A 20737-nucleotide genomic window follows, 5' to 3' on the forward strand; every position below is an offset into this window, starting at 1 on the left:
ACCTGAGAGAAATATGGCGGATGAGATGCGAAATGTGTCCGTATTTATTAATTCATATCCGCTTTAACTCAACAGAACATTACAAAGTAGTTGTCTGAAACTCCATTTCTAAAAAATAATGGAGCACTACATATATTACAATAGAAGGAGGTCACAGCTGATTTTAACCGGCACTGTTTTCATAAACTATTGTCCCAGACAGACAGATCTGTGTTGACTAAGAGTGCGCAAAAATTGCGTGATTCGTGTTGCTTCATTTATTGTATTTGTGAAGGAAAATTTAATAGAATCTCATTCATAGTGTGCTGGTTTGGAATATTTAAAAAAAAAAACAACGTTAAGATCTCCTACGATATGATTATTCTACTGGATTTTTAAATAGACCACGTAGTTTTTCCAGAATGTTTGTCGGAAATTGGGCGCACGATAAACACAACAAAGAAAACAAAACTACAGGTAGGATGAATTATTTCTATTCATATGCATGCAGTGTTTAGGGGTGCGATTCAACATTTTAGAGTATCAAGGCTAATATGATTTATCCTCTTATCACTTTTTTGTTTCGCTTGACATGTTAGATATACATGTATCCTTTATCAGGTCCAGTCCAAAGACTATTTCTACCTACGTAGCTACTTATAGCTACCTAGGTATTTAAACATACTCCTGGTAGCTATTTTTACCTACTTTTTCCTCTACTTGCATTTCGTGGTCAAATGCAGGAACGGCGCAATATGGTATGTACCAAATTTTTTGATTCACTTACACTGACGATGAATACCACAAAAATATTGGATAAAAAATGATTGCTTTCTAACCTTTCAAACTTGCATCAATAACTACACCCAGTTCCATTTTATAGGAGCTTAGGATCAAAGCTATATGTAAGTGATAAGAAGTCTAGAATGTCTTACAAATCTGTATTAATGTTAAAGTTTACCTTTATGCAATTTTATATTAAAGGCCTTAATTATTTTATTTATATTTTAAAAACAGGTACAAATAGGTAGAACAAGCTACTTTAAGTAGGTTTAAATATCTAGGTAGCTATTAATAGCTATGTAGGTAGAAATAGTCTTTGGACTGGACCTGTTTATCATTCCGATTTTGTACATATATTTTACATCTTTGTTGACGCATTGTTGCAATCTCCTTACATCTCTGGACTCTGGACAGTTCATTAAAACGTGAATATCGATCAATGTTTGTTTGTGGGCATCAGCTATTTAAAATGTCTTCGTTAAGATACAAGAAAAATAATTGTGATGTCGATTTATTTATCTATCTTTCTATATGTATCTATAATTTCAAAACATAGAAGTCTATGTGAATCTGTACTTATGAATATTTAGAATAATGTTTTATCATGGTTTAGAAGTCTAAAGGTGATAAACTGATGATATACTAGTTTTCGAGGTCAATAAGAAAAATTCTTAACCCCCCCCCCCCTTTTTTTAAACGAATTAAAGTGTTAAAGCCGCAATTTTGAGATCAGAGTATGAGAGAGAGAGAGAGAGAGAGAGAGAGAGAGACAGAGCGAGAGATAAATCCGTATTTAGAATGATTTCTTATGATGTTTTAACATAATTTCGAAGTTGTACAGGTCAAACAATGTTCCGATCTATATGTATTTGGATTTGCCAGCGTGGCCAGTACCGTCTTATGACAATAGATATTCATTGCTATGTATAAACGATAAAAAGCTCAGATAGTCTATTGTATAAGATACGTGACTCGTCATTCGCCGCTGCTCTGCTAGTACCTGTCCCGTATCTAGATAATAAAACATTTTTATCTTTTATCCCTTACAGAACCATTTCTATCTTTTATCCCTTACAGACACTGTACAGTGTTTCTGGTCCCCAATGAACTCCAAGTATTGTGTGTTCGCTGTGCGATCAGTGCGCGTCTTCTGCAAAACACGGGCTACAGGCTTAAGATGTTAAGAAAAGTTGTCAGTAATCATGGAGAATTTTTTGGAAAGTGCCAAAAAAAAAAAGTTATTGAAGAATTCCAAAATTTCATGCAGTGTTATTGATAAAATCATTGAAAACGCATGTGTGAGTTACTTAAACTCAAATAACACAAAGTTATTGATCACTTTGTTGTTACCATGGTAACAAGGACAAAGTCCTTGAAAAAAAAAACAATGAAATATACCTCGTTGATGTCCAATAATAAGATGCATATTTTTTTAGTTTAAGGTAAATGAAAAAGGCTTATATAAAATTTAGTTGAAATAAGAAATTTAAATATCTCAGCATAATGGTTGCCATGGCAACCGACATACCTTGCATTGTATACAGTCAAAAATTTAATAAAACAATAACTTTTTTAGCTAACTTTTTTCAGAAACCTAACGCAATCTAGCAAGGTCTTTCATATAGGAAGAAATAACAAGTGTTAGATTAGACCAAAAGCACCATTCTTTTATGTTCAGCTACATTTTCGAAAATCTATCTAATTACTACGCTAATGATCTAATTTAGGTCAAGAACATTTGCCTTCTGGGTGCATCAATTACTTTTTAATGACATGCTAAATTCTATTGAAACTTGTAAATGACCTTATCCTACAATCTCAAAGGCACATACATTAACCAGTGACCTTTATATTTAATCAGTTGACCTAAACTCCATTTGGATTTAATTTACACATGTGTATATCTTTATTTACTAACCAACCTGTGTATTTTTTTTTAAATCACATAATGCTGTGGTTTATATATATATATATATTAGAGAGAGAGAGAGAGAGAGAGAGAGAGAGAGAGAGAGAGAGAGAGTGATGGATGCTTGCAGTGTATTACTATCAATTATAACTTCCATATGATCAGGAAGATGCATTGAATAAAATTGATATAGAATAAAAAAAAAATATATCAGGAAATAGATATAAATATCAGAAAAGTTAAATGAATCACAATATTATATTTTCAAAATTTTACAAATTTATTTTTTCAAACTCATGTGTAGATAAACACAATGCTACTTTATGAATAATACTCTTAAAAAGTATCAACTATGGAAATATGTACATAACAAGGTCAAACAACATAATTAAAATCACCAGGTTTGTTAAGTTTACTATTGGGAGGGGAGGGGGGTCTGCCATTTGATACATACATTCGACATGCAAGAGCTTGTTCTGCGTATAGTCAGTTTTTAAATCGAGGTAAGCTACTGACAAACAAGTTGATGGTACAGGGATTTCAACAGTCTCGATTGAAGTCAGCATTTCGCAAATTCTATGGTCGTTATAACAATCTAGTTCGTCAATACAATCTCGCATTGGGTCAAATGCTGTCTGGCGTGTTTCATACCGATTGTTAAAAGACGTTCTTGGCACACTGATTTTGACTGCGGATAACTCCGTTTACCTGATCAGGATATAGGGCTCACGGCGGGTGTGACCGGTCAACAGGGGATGCTTACTCCTCCTAGGCACCTGATCCCACCTCTGGTGTGTCCAGGGGTCTGTGTTTGCCCAACTATCTATTTTGTATTGTTTATAGGAGTTATGAGATTGATCACTGTTCGTTATCTTCACCTTGCACATGTTAGATGCTAGAATAAGTAGGCCTCAAGTATTTCTATATCGAAATCTCTATGAAGTGTATTGTTTTATTACATTTAAAATATGGATGTGGTCTAAGATATATGAATTACAGGATTTGTACTTGGAAAACGAAACGTGTGTCCTATATTCATAACCTAATGATATAGGAATGGAATATTTGTTAGAGGATATACCAACAAAATACCCCCCCCCTCTCTCTCTCTCTCTCTCCCTTCTCATTAGAACAACAATTCACATCGTTACGTATACAATATTTTGAAATACTAATTGCATTATGATAGAAATTACATTGATCATTTGATAGAAATAAAATTATTTCAGTGAGAATGAAATACTTTGAATACACAAAAGTGCGTCACAATGCATGGTGAGGTGAAAATGTGACGTCACCATTGATATTGATTGAGTGTAGAAAATGATTTAGATATTTCTGTTTGGCGGATCTTTGGGTTTTTCTTAAGAGAAACAAGTGTTCTACAATAGATACACTTTGAATCTTATTTACTGGTGTTTACTATTTAAAATTTACTATCTGTAATTGAGACAGATTGTATGAATTTGGAATGATTACATGGATTCTAACTTCACTATCAACTAACATATGAAATTTAATTTACAGAAAAATAGGCAAATCTCTACATCACCTTTCAAGTTTCCTGTTAAATGAATTCCTAAATGAGCATCCAGAATTGTTGATGATGTCTGCTAAGTGATATTCATTCATTTCTCCCTTTAATTCTAGAGAGTTCGCATCAAGGGGGATAATAATTGTGTAGAATAGTAAGCACTAGTGTAGAGTTTTGAGGGATTTTTTTTTTTTTTTTTTTTTTTTTTTTTTTTTACAAAAATGGTAAATTGTTTGACTGTTTTTATTTACTATATTGGTAGTATGCAAGGTGAAGATAACTGTCTTAAAAACGGCATGTAGAATCAAAGTCAGCCCTGCTGCGTTTCAGAGAAAATAGTGTCTGAAAAGAAGTCAGAAATTCTATTTTTACTTTAATTGATGACTTATTTTTAAGAATAAGCAAGGAAATACACATTTTTTAAATCACAAGTACAATAATCTAAGTGCTTTCTTGAATTTCCATTCACTGTACATTTTTGGAAAATTGTTTTATTAGAAATATTTGTGAAAAGATTAAAAACTCAACATCTAATGATTTAACTGTGGGTACGGTCCATTGCCATAGAAACACGATGCATGGTTTCAGTAATTTTACTATCACCATACACAAAAGTGTGAGAGTTTCGTTTAGATTTGTGAATTTTGCACTTTCCACTTTTTAAAGACAATTCTCAATGGTTACTGACAGCTTCTCTTAACATTTTAACTTTCAACTAAACAAAACCTAATAGGACATGTAATCTGTGATTCCTTACGAATTTCCACTGCCCCCGCCTGTCAGCGCACGATGGCGGCATGTAAAAAAAACCCCATAACCCCTCCTGTCAGCGCACGTAAAGCATCCACAATCCCCGTGGGTCAGTGCACCATGGCGGCACGTAACCCCCCCCCCCCCACCCACCCAACCCCTCCTGTCAGCGCATGTAAAGCATCCACAACTCCCGCACGTCAGCGCACGAATGGCGCACGTCTAAAAAAAAAAAATCAAAACCCCCGCCTGTCAGCTCACGAAGGCCGCGCGTAAAGGTAGATAAGACCACATGTATGTTGCAGGCTCTGCAGGAACATCGCAGACCAAATGCAAACTAGGCTTCAGCATTACGTTATAAATGAAACATATTCTAAAAACCGTTCTTAAGGATGGATTCTTGTCAGCAAGTAGACAAATATGAAGATATGCACCACATGTATTTTCTTCCGTTATGTACTGTGTGGATTATGGAACCATGTTACTCTTTTATTTACAGTTACAGGAAAAATAATTTGATTGTTTATTGACATTTTGACTGAAATATAAGTTACAAGTTACAATTTACACTTATGCTTGACACTCAGAACCGTAGTAGTGGAGGTTCTTGAAAGTACGTGAAATGCCTGTCACACGTACCACAGAGCCTCCGTTTTTAAGCACAGGGACTATGCCCGTTTTGGGCCCAAACATGTGGCTTTAAATGTGGCATGCAAGTAGTTAAAACAATAATCTATTCAAGGAGACCGGTAAATTACGCATATCGCACCTAGTTTCTGATTTTTTAGGCATTTGAAACTAGTGGGTAGTTTTCGATTTAGGTCAGAGTTAGACCCCTTTCTATATTTATGGTATCACAAAGTTGGGGCCCAAAACGGGCTTAGCCCCTGTACTTTTAAGGCCCTTATCCGTAAGACCCTTGATTCTCACCTCTAAATGTTCCCGTCGGGACCCGGGTTAGAATATGTCCTCTGTACCCATTGCTTGTCGTAAGAGACGACTAAATGGGGCGATCCTTCGGATGAGATCGTAAAATCCCAGGTCCCGTGTCACAGCAGGTGTGGCACGATAGAGATCCCTCCCTTCTCAAATGCCGTAAGCGCCGGGCACAGACCTCTATATAAAACACCCCTTCACCGGCAATGATGACGTCTCCATATGAGTAAAATAAATTCTCGAGAGAGGCGTTAAACAGTATACAACCAATCAATCAATCACTTCTAAATGACGAGCGTTTGACGAAGGAGCAATCCCTATCTATGATAACGCCCTTGATTTGAATCGGTCATGACATAAGCGGGGATCAGACTCACAACTTCCCAGTTACAAAGCGAATGCTCTACCATTGAACCACTACGACCTTTTTTCACATTGAGGTTGGGAAAAATGATTGTCATCAAAAACTAAATTATTTTTATTACATTTATTCGAAACTAGACGTTGCATGTTGACTATACCTTATTTGGTTAAAGTTCTTAATCAAAGATATCAAAAACCATACATACATTTACATTGTTATAGAAATAACGATCTCAGTGATCCGACCATTTGTAAAGTGAGTCGCTGTATAAACGAGAGCAATAGGAACAGAGTTGTACTATTCTGTCCTATAAGACACTGATTAAATATTTCTATGCAATAGTTTTGCAACGTAACGAAGTTCACTCGTAATTAAAGTATTATGATTTATTTTCAGTGATACAAACGGGCTTTCGTATGTAAGACTTCCTGGTCTTAAGAATGACTGTTTTGGTTTGGTTTGTTTTATGTTGGTCCCTTTGTAACGGTACGTATTCATTAACTAACATCCTTTAGTAAATCCTGATTTAGTTATGTCATCCAAGTATAACACTATTTCCATGAGAACCGAGATGACCTAGTTTTGTTTTTGGAGATTTTATGTTGTTGTTTTTAACATCTGTTCCTACAATTTATTACAGGACGGTGGTCAATATATGTGTCCCCATCCTCCATCATGGGTGAAAAGAATGTCACCTTCCAGTGCAGTATGTACGATTTTTCCAGTATACGGGATGATGTTGAAGAACATATTAACATTAAAATTCGTCAAAACAAAAGCACAGAATGGGAAGATATCGTAATAGCAAATAAAACGGGATCTTATTGGGCAAGCACGGACACGAAAAAATATGGATACTCGATTTATTTTCAAAGATGTACGGTGGGATCCTCATGGTATTTTTACGTTCGCTGCCATCTTGTTGTTTCGATTACACTGGATAGATGCACACCTGATCCAGATCTTTACAGTGTTTTCCGATGCCAAATCTCCAAAAGCACTTTTACTTCCGTAAGTCCGGAGAGAAATATATTGTTCACAAAAGGTGAGTTTGCTAGAATATGGTGGCGAGTTCGTAATTGTTTTCAAAAATCGATGTTATCAAAGTTAAAGGGATTTGTACAAGTTTTACTCTGACACCAAGAAGTACAAATATCATTAATCTGCTTTTTTGAAAGTCGAAAAAAAATATCGAAGATCTATAACTGCACTCATTGCTTTGTTCTACTTTATTATTGAATAATGACAAACATAAAAGAAGCACTACAGAAAAATCTAGTTTCAATAATGAAAGGTGAAGATAACGAATCTCATAACTACTATAAGCAATACAAAATAGAGAGTTGGGCAAACATGGGCTGCTGGACACACCAGAGGTAGGATCAGGTGCCTAGGAGGAGTAAAGATCCCCTGACGACTGGTCACAGCCACCGTGAGCCCTATATTCTGATCAGGTAAACGGAATTATCCGTACTCAAAACCAGTGTGTCAAGAACGGCTTAACAATCGGTATGAAACACGTCAAGCAGCATTTGACCTAATGGTAGGTTGCATTGACAAACTAGATCGTTATAACGACCATAGAATTTACGAAATACTGACATCAATCGAGACTGTTGAAACTCCAGTAACTTCAACTTGTTTGTCAGTAGCTTGCCTAGATTTAAAATCTGACCATACGCAGATATAAACACCATATGCAGGTGGCAATGGGATATTGCTACATAAATATGTGAAGTTGACTATGGAGAAACTGAAATCGCCCCTTTTCTCATACAGCTGAGTTGTCAGTTTGCAGTTAATGTCTACTTTTAATAAGGTATCTAGCTATGAAACAGAAGTGGACGACTCTCTGTTTCTTTTATTTCGAGCTCACAGGGATATATCGAATCGACATATGAAAGTCATTATTGTTAATAGACAAAACGTCATCGATATATCTACATGTCGAAATGAAGGCCACAGCGAGGAAATTCCCAACAGCACACTAGTCATGAGCTGCTGACGTAATTGTGAAGACCTCTCTTCCAATTTGAATTTTAACGGACCATAGCAACAGAAATGAAACACTTTTATAGAGGTTAATGTAATACTTGATGAAATAAATTATATCATACAACATGAATTATAAAACAGACAATGGGAATAACAATACTATATATATATATATATATATATATATATATATATATATAAACATCATCATACAAATAGTGTTTTTCCAAAGGGGAGTTATATGTAGTTTTAATGATGATGGTGGACGTCGGTGTAAATGTATTGTAAACTTTATCTCATAACGTATTGCTGCTTATATCCTGGTAAACCTATTTTCAACATAACATTTTTAATTGTTGCTATATTCCATGGAAAAAAAAGCTAAATGATCAATGAACGTTTTAGGTTGAATAACCACAAACACGAAAGTTAACAATATCAATTCATCAATAAGTAGGTAAAATAAACATATCTTAAATGTTTATATGCACATATAGCACCAATAAAGAATGTTCATGCTATTACGGTGGTGTTTTTTTTTATAGGGGAAACTAAAATTCTATAGAACTTTAATCATTTCAAAGTTGGTATTCAATTTAAAACGACCTTGTATCATTTTGCAAGAACTATACTTGTGAAGAGAATTTGGACAAAAAGCGTTCCGCATAGCGAGTGGATTAAATGGAACTTACGTCACAATTTGTCTAACCTTTGTGTTGATGATTTTAGATAAACACAAAAGCACAGACTGCTTGGTTTTTAAATTATGTAATAATAATGTTGATCTGATCAAGATATAGGGTTCACGGCATGTGTAACCTATCAACAGGGGTGGTTACTCTTCCTGGACACCTGATCCCACATCTGGTATGTCTATGCTCTTGGTTCTGTATGTACGTTGCAGTGAGACTTGTATCTATTTTTAAACATGCTTTATATTAGTTGCCCTAGAAACATTTACGTTACCAGGAAGAGGCGTTATCTACAGATGTGATATTATCTCTTTCTCCTTGGATTTTTATACTGGTATTCACGTAGTAAAGGTGAATAAACAACTTTAAAATTCTTACTTATGATACGTCTAACACTTTAAGGTTGCTTACTACACCCTAAAATAGTTTCTCAAATTAGTACGAATTGATTTAATCATAAAAGATATGATGATATATGATAAGTATATATACCAAAAAGGCAGATAAATATGCAAATATGGATAAATTCATGATTTTTAAAAAAATTATTTCAATCCATAATAGCAAAAGACTCTGGCGGATTTGAACTCGAGATCTGTGGTTCATGCTTTAACCACTGAGCTACGATGATAGAAAAACAAACCGATCGATACAAATAATTTCACAAACATTTAAATCGCCATCTTGTTACATAGTGTCTTAAAGACTATAAGCTTTAGTGTAGTGAGATACCTTAAACCGTAAACGGTTTTAATACGCCCATCTTTAGACAAAACATATGGTGCTACAGCGATGCCTGTACGTCCGTCTGTCATTCCTTTTCTGTTTTTATTTTCATTTTCTGTCACATAACCAGTTGAAACTTGCTGTGTAGCTTCCTTGTGGGTATTTCTAAATCGTGTTGCAATTTTGATTCTTTCGACTTCTCTTGCAGGATGTCTGTCCCTTTATTTCATATTTATTGTTATATGGAGGGTACATGATGTACCAAATTGGACGCGTTTCCATTAAATATATGAGAAAAATGGTGTGCAAATTTAAGGTAACGAACAGTGATCAATATAATAAATACTATCAAGAATACAAAATTAAGATCAGGGGTAGAACAGACCCCAGGATATACCAAAATTGGGATCAGGTGCCTAGGAGTAAGCATGCCTTGTTGACCGTTCACACCCGCCACAAGCCCAATATCTTGATCGCTAAAGGGGAGTAATCCGTAGCCAAAATATGTGTGTAAAGAACAATCTAACAATTGGTATGAAACACGTCATACAACATTCGACCTAATGGCAAGTTGTACATGTAGTTGCAAATCAGATTATTATCACTGTAATCAGCGAATTGCTGAATGTTAACGAGGCTGTAACATCAACTTATTTGTTAGTAGCCTGCGTCAATTTTGAAAATAAAACTATGCAATCATGCGCAGAACATGTTCTCGCGTATGGAATCAGCTGAAAGACATAGACAACATACGCAGTTTACAATAGAATACTGTTACATAAATATGGGGAGTTTACGATGGAGAAGGTAATTAAAATTCCGCCCGTCATACAATTTAACTTTGTTTAGTCATAACAAGGCGCTGAAGTCTGAATCCAAATGGTCCTACCACTATTTAGCATCGGCTTTGGACAACAGTAAACCAGATGTCTTTAATTTAATATATATCATTAATATTGATTTTATAAATTCTTGTGTTTTCCTTATGAAAATATCTGGGTCTCTACTAAACATGAAGTGATTCATTAATCGAAAAAGTTTTAACTTACCCTTCATGTATAGGCAAATGCTGAACTGATGTTTGCACATTTCACATATACGTGTATCATTTTTATAGAAGACTTTTGATAGGTAATTCTCTATAAAGTCATTATATCGGCCTCTAATACTAACACGGGATCTATGGTTTGCGTTCAGGTGCTTGTGTTCTCCTTCGTCAAATTGCTTTTCGCTAACGTTATACTTGAGAGCATTAAGACGTATCCCTAAATATGACTTCACACATCATCGGGTCTGAAGGCTAATATTTCAAAGACCCTACACTTTGATATAAATTACATGTATGTATCTATATTTCGCATGAAGAAGTTTTCCATACTCATATGAAACGAACTGTTGTAGTTTTTTCTTCTAATTTATATAAATAAAACTTACGTGCATCGCATATTTGTTATTTTTCAATGTGACAATTTCTGTTTTGTAAATGCTTTCTGTCTTTAGGGGAGTTTTAAAATTACAGGTCAACCACCCACTCACATGCATGTCCCGGCAATTCTTCGTGGACAAACTAAATCACAGAACAGAAATGGGGAAGCATTTAGTGTTGGAGATGTTATACAAATACAATGTATTGGGGAAATTGAAAGCATAAATGCCTTACCAAGTCAGGTAATTAAGTTTACTCACATACTGCAAGATTTTATAATTATATTCGTTGAGTTCTAGCATGTTATATAACAATAATGGTAATACATTGAATAACTGCTTTATTTATTTAGCAACAATTTGATTTTAGCTCACCTGAGCTGAAAGCTCAAGTGAGCTTTTCTGATTTCCTGTTCTCCGTGATCTGTCTGTGTGTCCTTTTGTAAACTTTCTACATTTTCGACTTCTTCTCCAGAACCACAGAACCAATTTCAACCAAACTTGACCAAACGCATCCTTGGGTAAAAGGCTTTCAAGTTTGTTAAAATGAAGGGCCATGCTCCCTTCAAAGGGGAGATAATGACAAAAATGCAAAAATAGGATGGGGTCATTAAAAAAATCTTCTTCTCAAGAACCACTAATCCAGAGGAACTGATATTTACATGAAACCTTTCTGATATAGCGGAGATTAAGGTTTGTTAAAAGTATGACCCTGGAAATAGGATGGGGCCATAATAGGGAATCAAAGTTTTACATACAAATATATAGGGAAAATCTTTAAAAATCTTCTCAAGAAACACTGGGCCAGAAAAGCTGAGATTTACATGAAATCTTCCTGCCATAGTGCAGATGCAATTTTGTAAACGTGATGGCCCCTGGGAGTAGGATGGGGCCAGAAAAGTGGATCAAAGTTTTACATACAAATATATAGGAAGAATATCTTTTAAAATCTTCTCGATAACCATTGAGACAAATAAATTTACATGAAAGCTTCCTGACATGGTGCAGATTCAAGTTTGTAAAAATCAGGCGCGTAGCTGCCTATATTCAAGTACGCAACTGGGTACACATCATTTGCGAGAGAAAAAGGGAGAATCTCTGCTGTTTAGATATGTGTGCCTCAAAGATGAATGCATTACACACTCCCGATTTATAGTTTAATCAGCATGATAATATCCATTCAATCAAATTTAAAATCTTATTTGAATCTCAAATTAATTAACATAATGTCTAATGCAAGGTGAAGATAACGAACAGTGATCAATCTCATAACTCCTACAAGCAATAAAAAAATAGATAGTTGGGCAAACACGCAGTACTTAAATGCACATCATATACTCAGTATGCAAATGTAGTAAACGGATTAGGATATATTCAGTATCAGTAAATTTTACCAATTATGTATAGACCAGTCGAAAACAACGAATAAAATCGTAAAATGAATATAAAGTTTTTCCAAGTACACATGGCATAATAAAACTTTAAAAAACAATTGAATTGTGGATTCTTTTGGGTTTGAAAATTGACAAGAAACCTTGTTTCTATGCACAATAATAGGTGATTTTATTGGTAAAACCAAGGAGCTTCCGGGGACTCTGCCCCTGGCCCCGGGTATTGTACTGGATCCTCTTGGGGTCTCAATGCGGCTACCAACCCCTTACCGTACTTGGCGTACACTTCATCTTCTTTCTGGAAAATCTTTTAATATGGGCCAACGTAACTCAGGTGCGCGATGTGGCACACGGGCCTCTTGTTAAGAAAAGAATCGCTAGATTTGTCTCTCGTTAAAACTTCCACTTATAGATTGTGTGCAATGGATCAAAATAATGTCAACGGTATTAAAAAATTTTAGTTTTAGTAAAACATTTCACATTATAGACCATACTATGACATACATGTTGCAAATTTGATACATCAGCAATGGTTGGTTTAAGTTATGGTTGCTGATAGGATGCAACGTGTGTAGAAGGGCTAAACATCCTCTTTTGCTCTAAACATTACAGTAGGAGTACTACATATACAATTATTTGGCTTGAAGTGCCTCGCTAATTTCATTGTGCATCAATCATATGAATTTTCTATGTTGTGAAGTAGTCCTTTTTGTTAATGATGGGATATTGAAAACAAATTTGTTGATTCCGATATTTGTCGGATTGAAATAAAACGTTCACAAGAGAACTCATTTCAAACCCACCAAAGATCAAATATATGCTCCTGCGCATGCGTTCACAACAGAAATGTCAACTCTACGTTACGTGTTTTAGATCTTTAAGTGTCTGATAATCGTATTAAGCTTATTAGCACCGAAAAACAATTTGGAATTCACACAGACAATGCAATCCCATCTACCTCTCTCATCCACTCAATTTGCAAATTCACACCTAGCAAACTCTAAACAAAAAATTGATTATACCAACAACAAAAAAACTTTTACAATGCTTACATATTAAGTGTTGCCTGAGGAATTAAATCATCTTCAAGAGAAAACCATAATGATGAATTCGTCATCTTCACCATTATTTGAATAACTTGGGTGACTCATTGTTTTTTAAAAGTATATCTATAAATACATCTTCACCGGTAATGGTGATGTCTCTATATGAGTGAAAAATTCTCTGGAGGGGTTTTAAACAATAATATACAATCAATCAATCAATACCTCTGGTTATTTAAAAGTTTCTACTCCATGAGCCTTAGTTATATAAAATATTCGTTTGTTTTATTATCTTCTTGGTTTACGATTTTAACCCAGTAATGATCTCAATATTCCTGTGTGTTTTAAAAAAGAAAACACTGAATACTGTACAAATTTTGAATGAATTATAGTTGTCCATTAGATAAGCTTCCTTCGATTATCAACATAGAGTGATATGATTCATTTGTGGGGGGATTTCATGCTATATGGGTTTGAGTTTATTGAATTTATTTAAGAAAAAAATAGTCCTATGCGCTGATCGAAATATTATATTCTTTAAATAAAACATCATTATTGTTATCATTATTATTATAACATCTTCATCATGATTAAGTGGCATTAGTTAATATCTATATGTAAGATGTATTTGAAGGATATACGATGGTGCAAGAAAGACTCGGGGAAATTCAAACCGATGTCATTACAAGATCAACCCCTTACTTCTTTGGTATCAAGGAGCGAAGACGGTTGTGTGCTCACACAAGAATCGAAAATATTTTATCACATTGAGCGCAATGATACAGACCTGGAAATCATGTGCGAGTCTGGTTACAAGACCTACAGGAAAGAGTGTGGGATAGAAGGTGCAAATGCAACGCTTTATATAAACACAGACATGGCTACTGGAGGTAAGTTAGGCAATACATTAAGATACTGTTATTGTTCTGTTACATGATTAATGACATTAAGTGATAATAAATGTCGTTTCCTTAAACTAATTCTTGGTTTAGATATGATAAAATTGGTTATGATAAGTTCACATTTAAATATACTAGTATATACATTTCATTTTATGAATTATTAGAGCATTCCATTGCTATACCAAAGTTTACTTCCTGAACGAAAACATTAAAAAGCTAATTTGCAAATTTTGTCATCTCACTCGTATGGTGCACTGCGCATAATTTTTCGTCACTTTCGGCAGATGACTGTGGATGTAAAGAAAGCATGTAAAGGATTAAACACGATATTATTCAATAGACAATATATCTTGTAATTTTGCATCTTAAAGAAAGTTATTAACTGAAGAAAGTATTGGATGTACATTAGCCGCCATGGAGTTCATCGCTTAGCCATCTTCGACAATCTCCAGAATGCAGGGCATGGTAAACGGCGAAAGTTAAGGAGGTCGAAGAATTGTTTTCAATCACGTATTTAAAAAGCAATTAAACAATGCGTATCGTCAGGTTTGTGCTTTAATAGGCATTACACATTTATTTTAATGTATGGGAGACGATATTATTTGTTTTGGCAGACACAGATATATGTTGGTGTGACCTATATAATTGTTTTAGTGGTGTAACGATTCATTGAAGTTTCATTAATAGTTTGATTTGATAACAGCAAACAAGTGGAAAGATCCCTCCCTTTTCTTATACGGCGACGACGGTTCTATCGATCCACAGAATATTAACATATATGAAACGGGACGAACAATTCATCTCTTGTGCATGGCGTCCATGTTGGAATCCGAACAAAGAGAGGTAATCAAAATGTTTATTGTCTTTTATTCAAATAATGATGTCTTGTATTGTATATGGCTACATTTGGCTGAAGTCAGTCTGATATATTCATATAAAATGAATATGTAAAAAAAATTTCTAAAGAACTTTAGTAAATTTGAAATCGCAAAACGTTTCTCAAATCAACAAAATTAAAAACGTATGACTTTTCAACACTTTACACGACCATTCCTAACGATAAATAAAAGACTACACTTTTTGACATCATAGACAGTTGCTTCTTCAACAAAAATAGAAAACGGAAATATTCATATCTGATGATCAGTCATCTAAAAAAAATATTTTGTCAAACACCACTCTGATACCACGTACAAGTACTCTGAAAATCAAAAACTTCTATGTGAGAAGAAAAAATCTCTTGTTGTGGCCTTCAATTCGAAATTTAGATATATCGACGACGTATTATCTATTAACAATAATAATTTCCGTTCATATGTGTGTATGTCGATTCGATGTAGCCCTGTGAACTCGAAATAAAAGACACCACAGAGTCGTCCACTTCTGCTTCATACTTAGATATTTCATTGAAAGTAGATATTAACAGCAAACTAACAACTCAACTTTATGACAAACGGGATGATTTCACCTTCTCCACCGTCAACTTCCAATATTTATGTAGCAATATTCCATTATCAACTGCACATGGTGGTTATATCTCTCAACTAATTCGATACACAAGAGCTTGTTCTGCGTATAGTCAGTTTTTATACGCCCGCATAAAAATGCAGGATATCATGTTATACCGCTTTCATCCGTCTGTCTGTCCGTCTGTTCCTTTGACTTTGTCTTCACAACTCTTCCTAAACCCATTGGAGAACTTTGACGACGCTTGGTACAGAGAAAAACCATAATGTGGAGCTGTGCATTTTGCAAGGGAAACGCTGTGCAAAGTTTATTAAAGGAGTTGTTGTCTTTGGGCATTATTTTTTTTTATTCAAAATACTTTGTCTTCGCAACACCTCCTAAACCCTTTGGGGATTTTAATGAAACTTGGTACAAAGAAAGCTCATAATGTGGAGATGTGCACAATACAAGGGGAATGCTGCACCACTGTTTTTGAAGGAGTTAGGGCCCTTGGATTTAGATTTATTTTATGCAAGTACCTTGTCTTCACAACTCCTCCTAAACCATTTGGAGGATTATGATGACACATGGCACAAAGAAAGATCACAATGTGGAGCTCTGCATATTGCAAGGGGAAAGCTGTCCAATATTTTTTAAAGGAGTTGTGGCCATTGGACTTAATTTTCTCTATTCAAAATACTTTGTCTTCACAACTTCTCCTAAACCATTTGGGGGATTTTAATGAAACTTGGTACAAAGAACGATCATTATGTGGAGTTGTGAATACTGCAGGAAGTATGCTGTCCAGTGTTTTTTAAAGGAGTTACGCCTCTTGGACTTGTTATTCTTTTCCATTCAAGATTCTCTGTTTTCGTAACACCTCTTAAACCCTTTTGGGGGATTTTGATGAAACTTGGTACAAAGAAAGATCACAATCTCGAGATGCGTATATTACAAGGGGAATGCTACGTCATTATTTTTGAAGGAGTTATAGGGCCGTTGGACTTAGATTTATTTTCATGCAAGTACATTGTCGTCACAACTCCTCTTAAACCCTTTAGGGGATTTCAATGAAACTTAGTACAACGGAAGATCATAATGCCTAAATGTGCATATTACAAGGGGAATGCTGATCCACTATTTTTGAAGGAGTTGCAACCCTTGAACTTAGATTTGTTTAATGCCAAATACATTGTTATTGCAACTCCGACAAAATCCTTGTACGGATAATCCTTTCTTACTTGTTGAAATTCTTAGGCGTATCATGTACCGGTTTAGCGGTGTCCTATTTTCAAATTGAGGCAGACTACTGACAGAGAAATTGATGGTGCAGGGCTTTCTACAGTATCGTTTAAAGTCAGTATTTTGCAAATTCTATGGTCGTTATAACGATTTAGTTTGCCAATGCAACCTACAGTGTATCATCTGATTAAATGCTGTCTGATGTGTTTCATGCCGATTGTTAGGCCGTTCTTGACACACTGATTTTGACTGCGTATGGATCCATTTACCTGATCAAGATATAGGGCTCACGGTCGGTGTGACCGGTCGATAGAGTTTGCTTACTCCTCCTAGACACCTGATCCCACCTCTAGTATATCCAGGGGTCTGTGTTTGCCCAACTTTCTATTTTGTATTGCTTGTGGTAGTTATGAAATTGATCTGTTTGTTATCTTTACCTTTTACGTACATATAAGATTTAACTATATATGCAGGTCTTCATCAGTTATTGTGTTTCTTTTGCTTAATTTGCAAGACGATCAACTGGTGTGTGAAAAAGCAAGAGAGTGCTAATTGGACCAAAATTGCTGTCCAGGAAGATGAAATAAAAGCAATTGCAAATGAAACGAGTGAAATGATTAAATTCAGCAGAATAACATATCACGTGACGGTGTACGACAATGTCGTCCACTTCCTATGTGAACTTTCTACTTCATCCATCTGTGGTTCCGGTTCAAGATTTAAGAGTGTGTTGGCTCATATGAATGGAGGTACATTTCATTTTAGTGTCTTAAAAATTATTTCTGTCAAATATCATGGTAATATGATTGATTGGCAATGGGGATAATTCAGACGGGTGCATAATTAGAAAATAGCTTAACACATTTGTTTACTGTGGCTTTCAGACCAAGTTTCTCAGCAGGCGACATTGGCTGATGAAGTCAGTTGCAGCACTTCCGGTGTTGCTGTTCTGTCGGTGTTGCTGTGTATCATTATGATTGTGGTTGTTGTTCTTGTGATAACAACATGCAGAAGAGGACAACTGATACTGTTTGGTAAGCATGCTATTAGTATGTATCAACATATAATACATATAATACCTAATATTCAACAGTCTCGATTGAAGTCAGTATTTCGCAAATTCTATGGTCGTTATGGCGATCTACTTCGTCAGTACAACCTCGCATTGGGTCGAGTGTTGTCTGACGTGTTTCATACCGATTGTTAAGCCGTTCTTGACACACTGATCTTGACTGCGGATAACTCCGTTTACCTGATCGGGATATAGGGCTCACGGCGGGTGTGACCGGTCAACGGGGGATGCTTGCTCCTACTGGGCACCTGGTCCTACCTCTGGTGTGTCCAGGGATCCGTTTTTGACCAGCTATCTATTTTGTTTTGCTTATAGGAGTTGTGAGATTGATCACTGTTCGTTGTCTTCACTTTTCATTTAAAAAGTGAAGATTAATCATAGTAATTAATTAAGATACTGTTACAAGGAACATGATAAAATGTGAGTTGAACAAAATTATCAACAACACAATGAGTGTGGTCCTTATAGTATGGGGCAATCAAAACAAAGCTTAGCCTGGATTTGTAGGTACATGTAAAACTTATATACGGTACCAATTTTGATGCACCAGATGCGCATTTCGACAAATAATATATCTTCAGTGCTCACATGTATAATGAAATGTGATAGATTTACTTTGCAAGCGAGTTAAGACTTATATATGATATTCATTAATTAGCGATACAGTAGTCATGGTATACATGTATATATATATAAGAACCAAACATATATATATATATATATATATATATATATATATATATATATGTTTGGTTCTTACTGTGGACTGTTGTTCGAATTAAGTCCCACCTCTGTTTTGGAAAAGTGTATGGCTGTGTAATTTCGCAAAAGAATTGTACATGTATCTTGTTTAACGTCCCTCTCGAGAGTTTTCGACTCACAGGGGATGCTTACTCCTCCTAGGCACCTGATCCCACCTCTTGTGTGTCCAGGGGTCCGTGTTTGCCCAACTATCTATTTTGTATTGCTTATAGGAGTTATGAGATTGATCGCTGTTCGTTATCTTCACTTTGTATGGCGACGTCACCGAGACCGGTAAAGGACTTTAAATTTAGGCCTAGGTTGTGATACGGGAAATCCGTTTTTGAGGTCATTTCCGAGGACCCGTGACATTCACACCTGATGCTGAGCGTTTGGCGATGGAACTGTCACTACCTGTTTTAACGACTTACGTCTGTGGCGACCGGGATTCAAACCCCGACCTTCAGCATGCGAGCCGAACTCTCTAACATTACAGAGAAATAATTGATTAATTATTTTTCTAATCGATTCTTCATCAAAAGTGTGTTTTATAGAACCTTTAAAAATATCAGTATGAATATAAGTTATTAAATTTCTGTCGCACTTGCATCTTGTCCTCCACAGTAATCAGATGAGTATGTTGAAAGGATCAATTAGTAATCTCTACAAAACTCAGTGTCTTGTTTATTAAAATCCGAAAAATATTTCATTCTATGTTTACTTTCGTTTTTATTCTCTTTTAGGATTTGTGTTCAAAATAGAAAGGTACGTACTGAATACGAAGTTTCCCAATTTATCTATTAGGTCAATTAACATATGCATGGGATGCTTACTCCTCCTAAGCACATCATCCACGGCTGTTATGTCCAGTGGTTCATTGTTAACAAATGTAGTATTTGTTTTAATAGACACCACGCAGAATTGGCAAAGGACGTCAACAAAATTCCCAGTCTTACAACCAGTTGTAAGTAATTAATTATTCACGTTTATTTTATATTCTAAAATGGGGAACGAACTTCAAAAACAAACATTCCAAATTTCAGATACACAAGTATGCATCAAGTTTGAGTTTAATCACGATTAATTATGTAATACGTTCACCTGAAGTGAATTGTTCTCACTGAAGTTATTTGGAGTTTGTATTTTGAAAACTTTTCACATTTTGTGATTTCTTCCCAAGATCAATTAGGTCATTTTTACCCAGACTTGAAAAATACTTCGGTAACTATGACTTCTCCAACGGAAGTTAAACCGAGTTTGTTTGAATAAAGTGTCATCTTCCTTGTGAGGGTACTTCAGAAAGAGTGGGAATAGGGTTAGTGTTTCAATCTATTTCATATCAAGGCCTATTGAACCAAAAGAAAGAAACAATACATGGAGAAATGTGTTCATGTCTTGGAACAGAATGTAAAGATTCCAGCCAGAGACATGTTTTTACAGGAGTCGTAAATAAATACCCTTAGATAGCATGAGATAAATTCTCCATATCTCCTTTCACATATTCATATATAAAATTCACTATGTATATTTAAATTTTAACAGCCAGTTACAGACCAAGATTGATTTACATTTCAACATAATTAACATATTAATATTAATGGAAATCGATGTCTGCAATTAAAGTCCCAAATACATATTGGTTATGCTCTTAAAGTGCTTGTTTTCAAATGCTGTTTGAATTAGCTAATTTTACTGTTGTATAATTTATATAACATTTCGCATGTATGTAACAATATGTCGTATTCTTTGTAGGTTCAATACCCAAAGGAAAACGACCATATGAACTGTAACGTATTCTAATTCTAGT

General features: G+C 35.1%; 1 protein-coding gene across 7 annotated transcripts in view; it reads left to right on the forward strand.

Annotated features, from left to right (window-relative positions):
- LOC125665213 (uncharacterized) overlaps positions 1 to 20737 on the forward strand; it is a 24087-nt gene continuing 3350 nt past the window's right edge. The window contains exons 1-11 of one of the 7 annotated variants that reach the window (XM_056152139.1): positions 320 to 456; positions 6652 to 6741; positions 6896 to 7300; positions 11188 to 11336; positions 14162 to 14417; positions 15133 to 15272; positions 17632 to 17866; positions 18002 to 18151; positions 19674 to 19695; positions 19839 to 19894; positions 20683 to 20716. In XM_056152139.1, coding sequence (XP_056008114.1) covers positions 6696 to 6741; positions 6896 to 7300; positions 11188 to 11336; positions 14162 to 14417; positions 15133 to 15272; positions 17632 to 17866; positions 18002 to 18151; positions 19674 to 19695; positions 19839 to 19894; positions 20683 to 20716 — 1493 coding nt within the window. In that variant the 5' untranslated portion in view covers positions 320 to 456; positions 6652 to 6695. Of the gene's footprint in view, positions 457 to 478; positions 738 to 4420; positions 4558 to 6651; positions 6742 to 6895; positions 7301 to 9067; positions 9118 to 11187; positions 11337 to 14161; positions 14418 to 15132; positions 15273 to 17631; positions 17867 to 18001; positions 18152 to 19673; positions 19696 to 19823; positions 19895 to 20682; positions 20717 to 20737 lie in introns of those variants that run through there. The other 6 variants (XM_056152140.1, XM_048897840.2, XM_056152141.1 and 3 more) reach the window with 6 other exon arrangements.

This window comes from Ostrea edulis, chromosome 10 (genome assembly GCF_947568905.1).
Source record: "Ostrea edulis chromosome 10, xbOstEdul1.1, whole genome shotgun sequence".
In the NCBI taxonomy this organism is placed as follows: domain Eukaryota; kingdom Metazoa; phylum Mollusca; class Bivalvia; order Ostreida; family Ostreidae; genus Ostrea; species Ostrea edulis.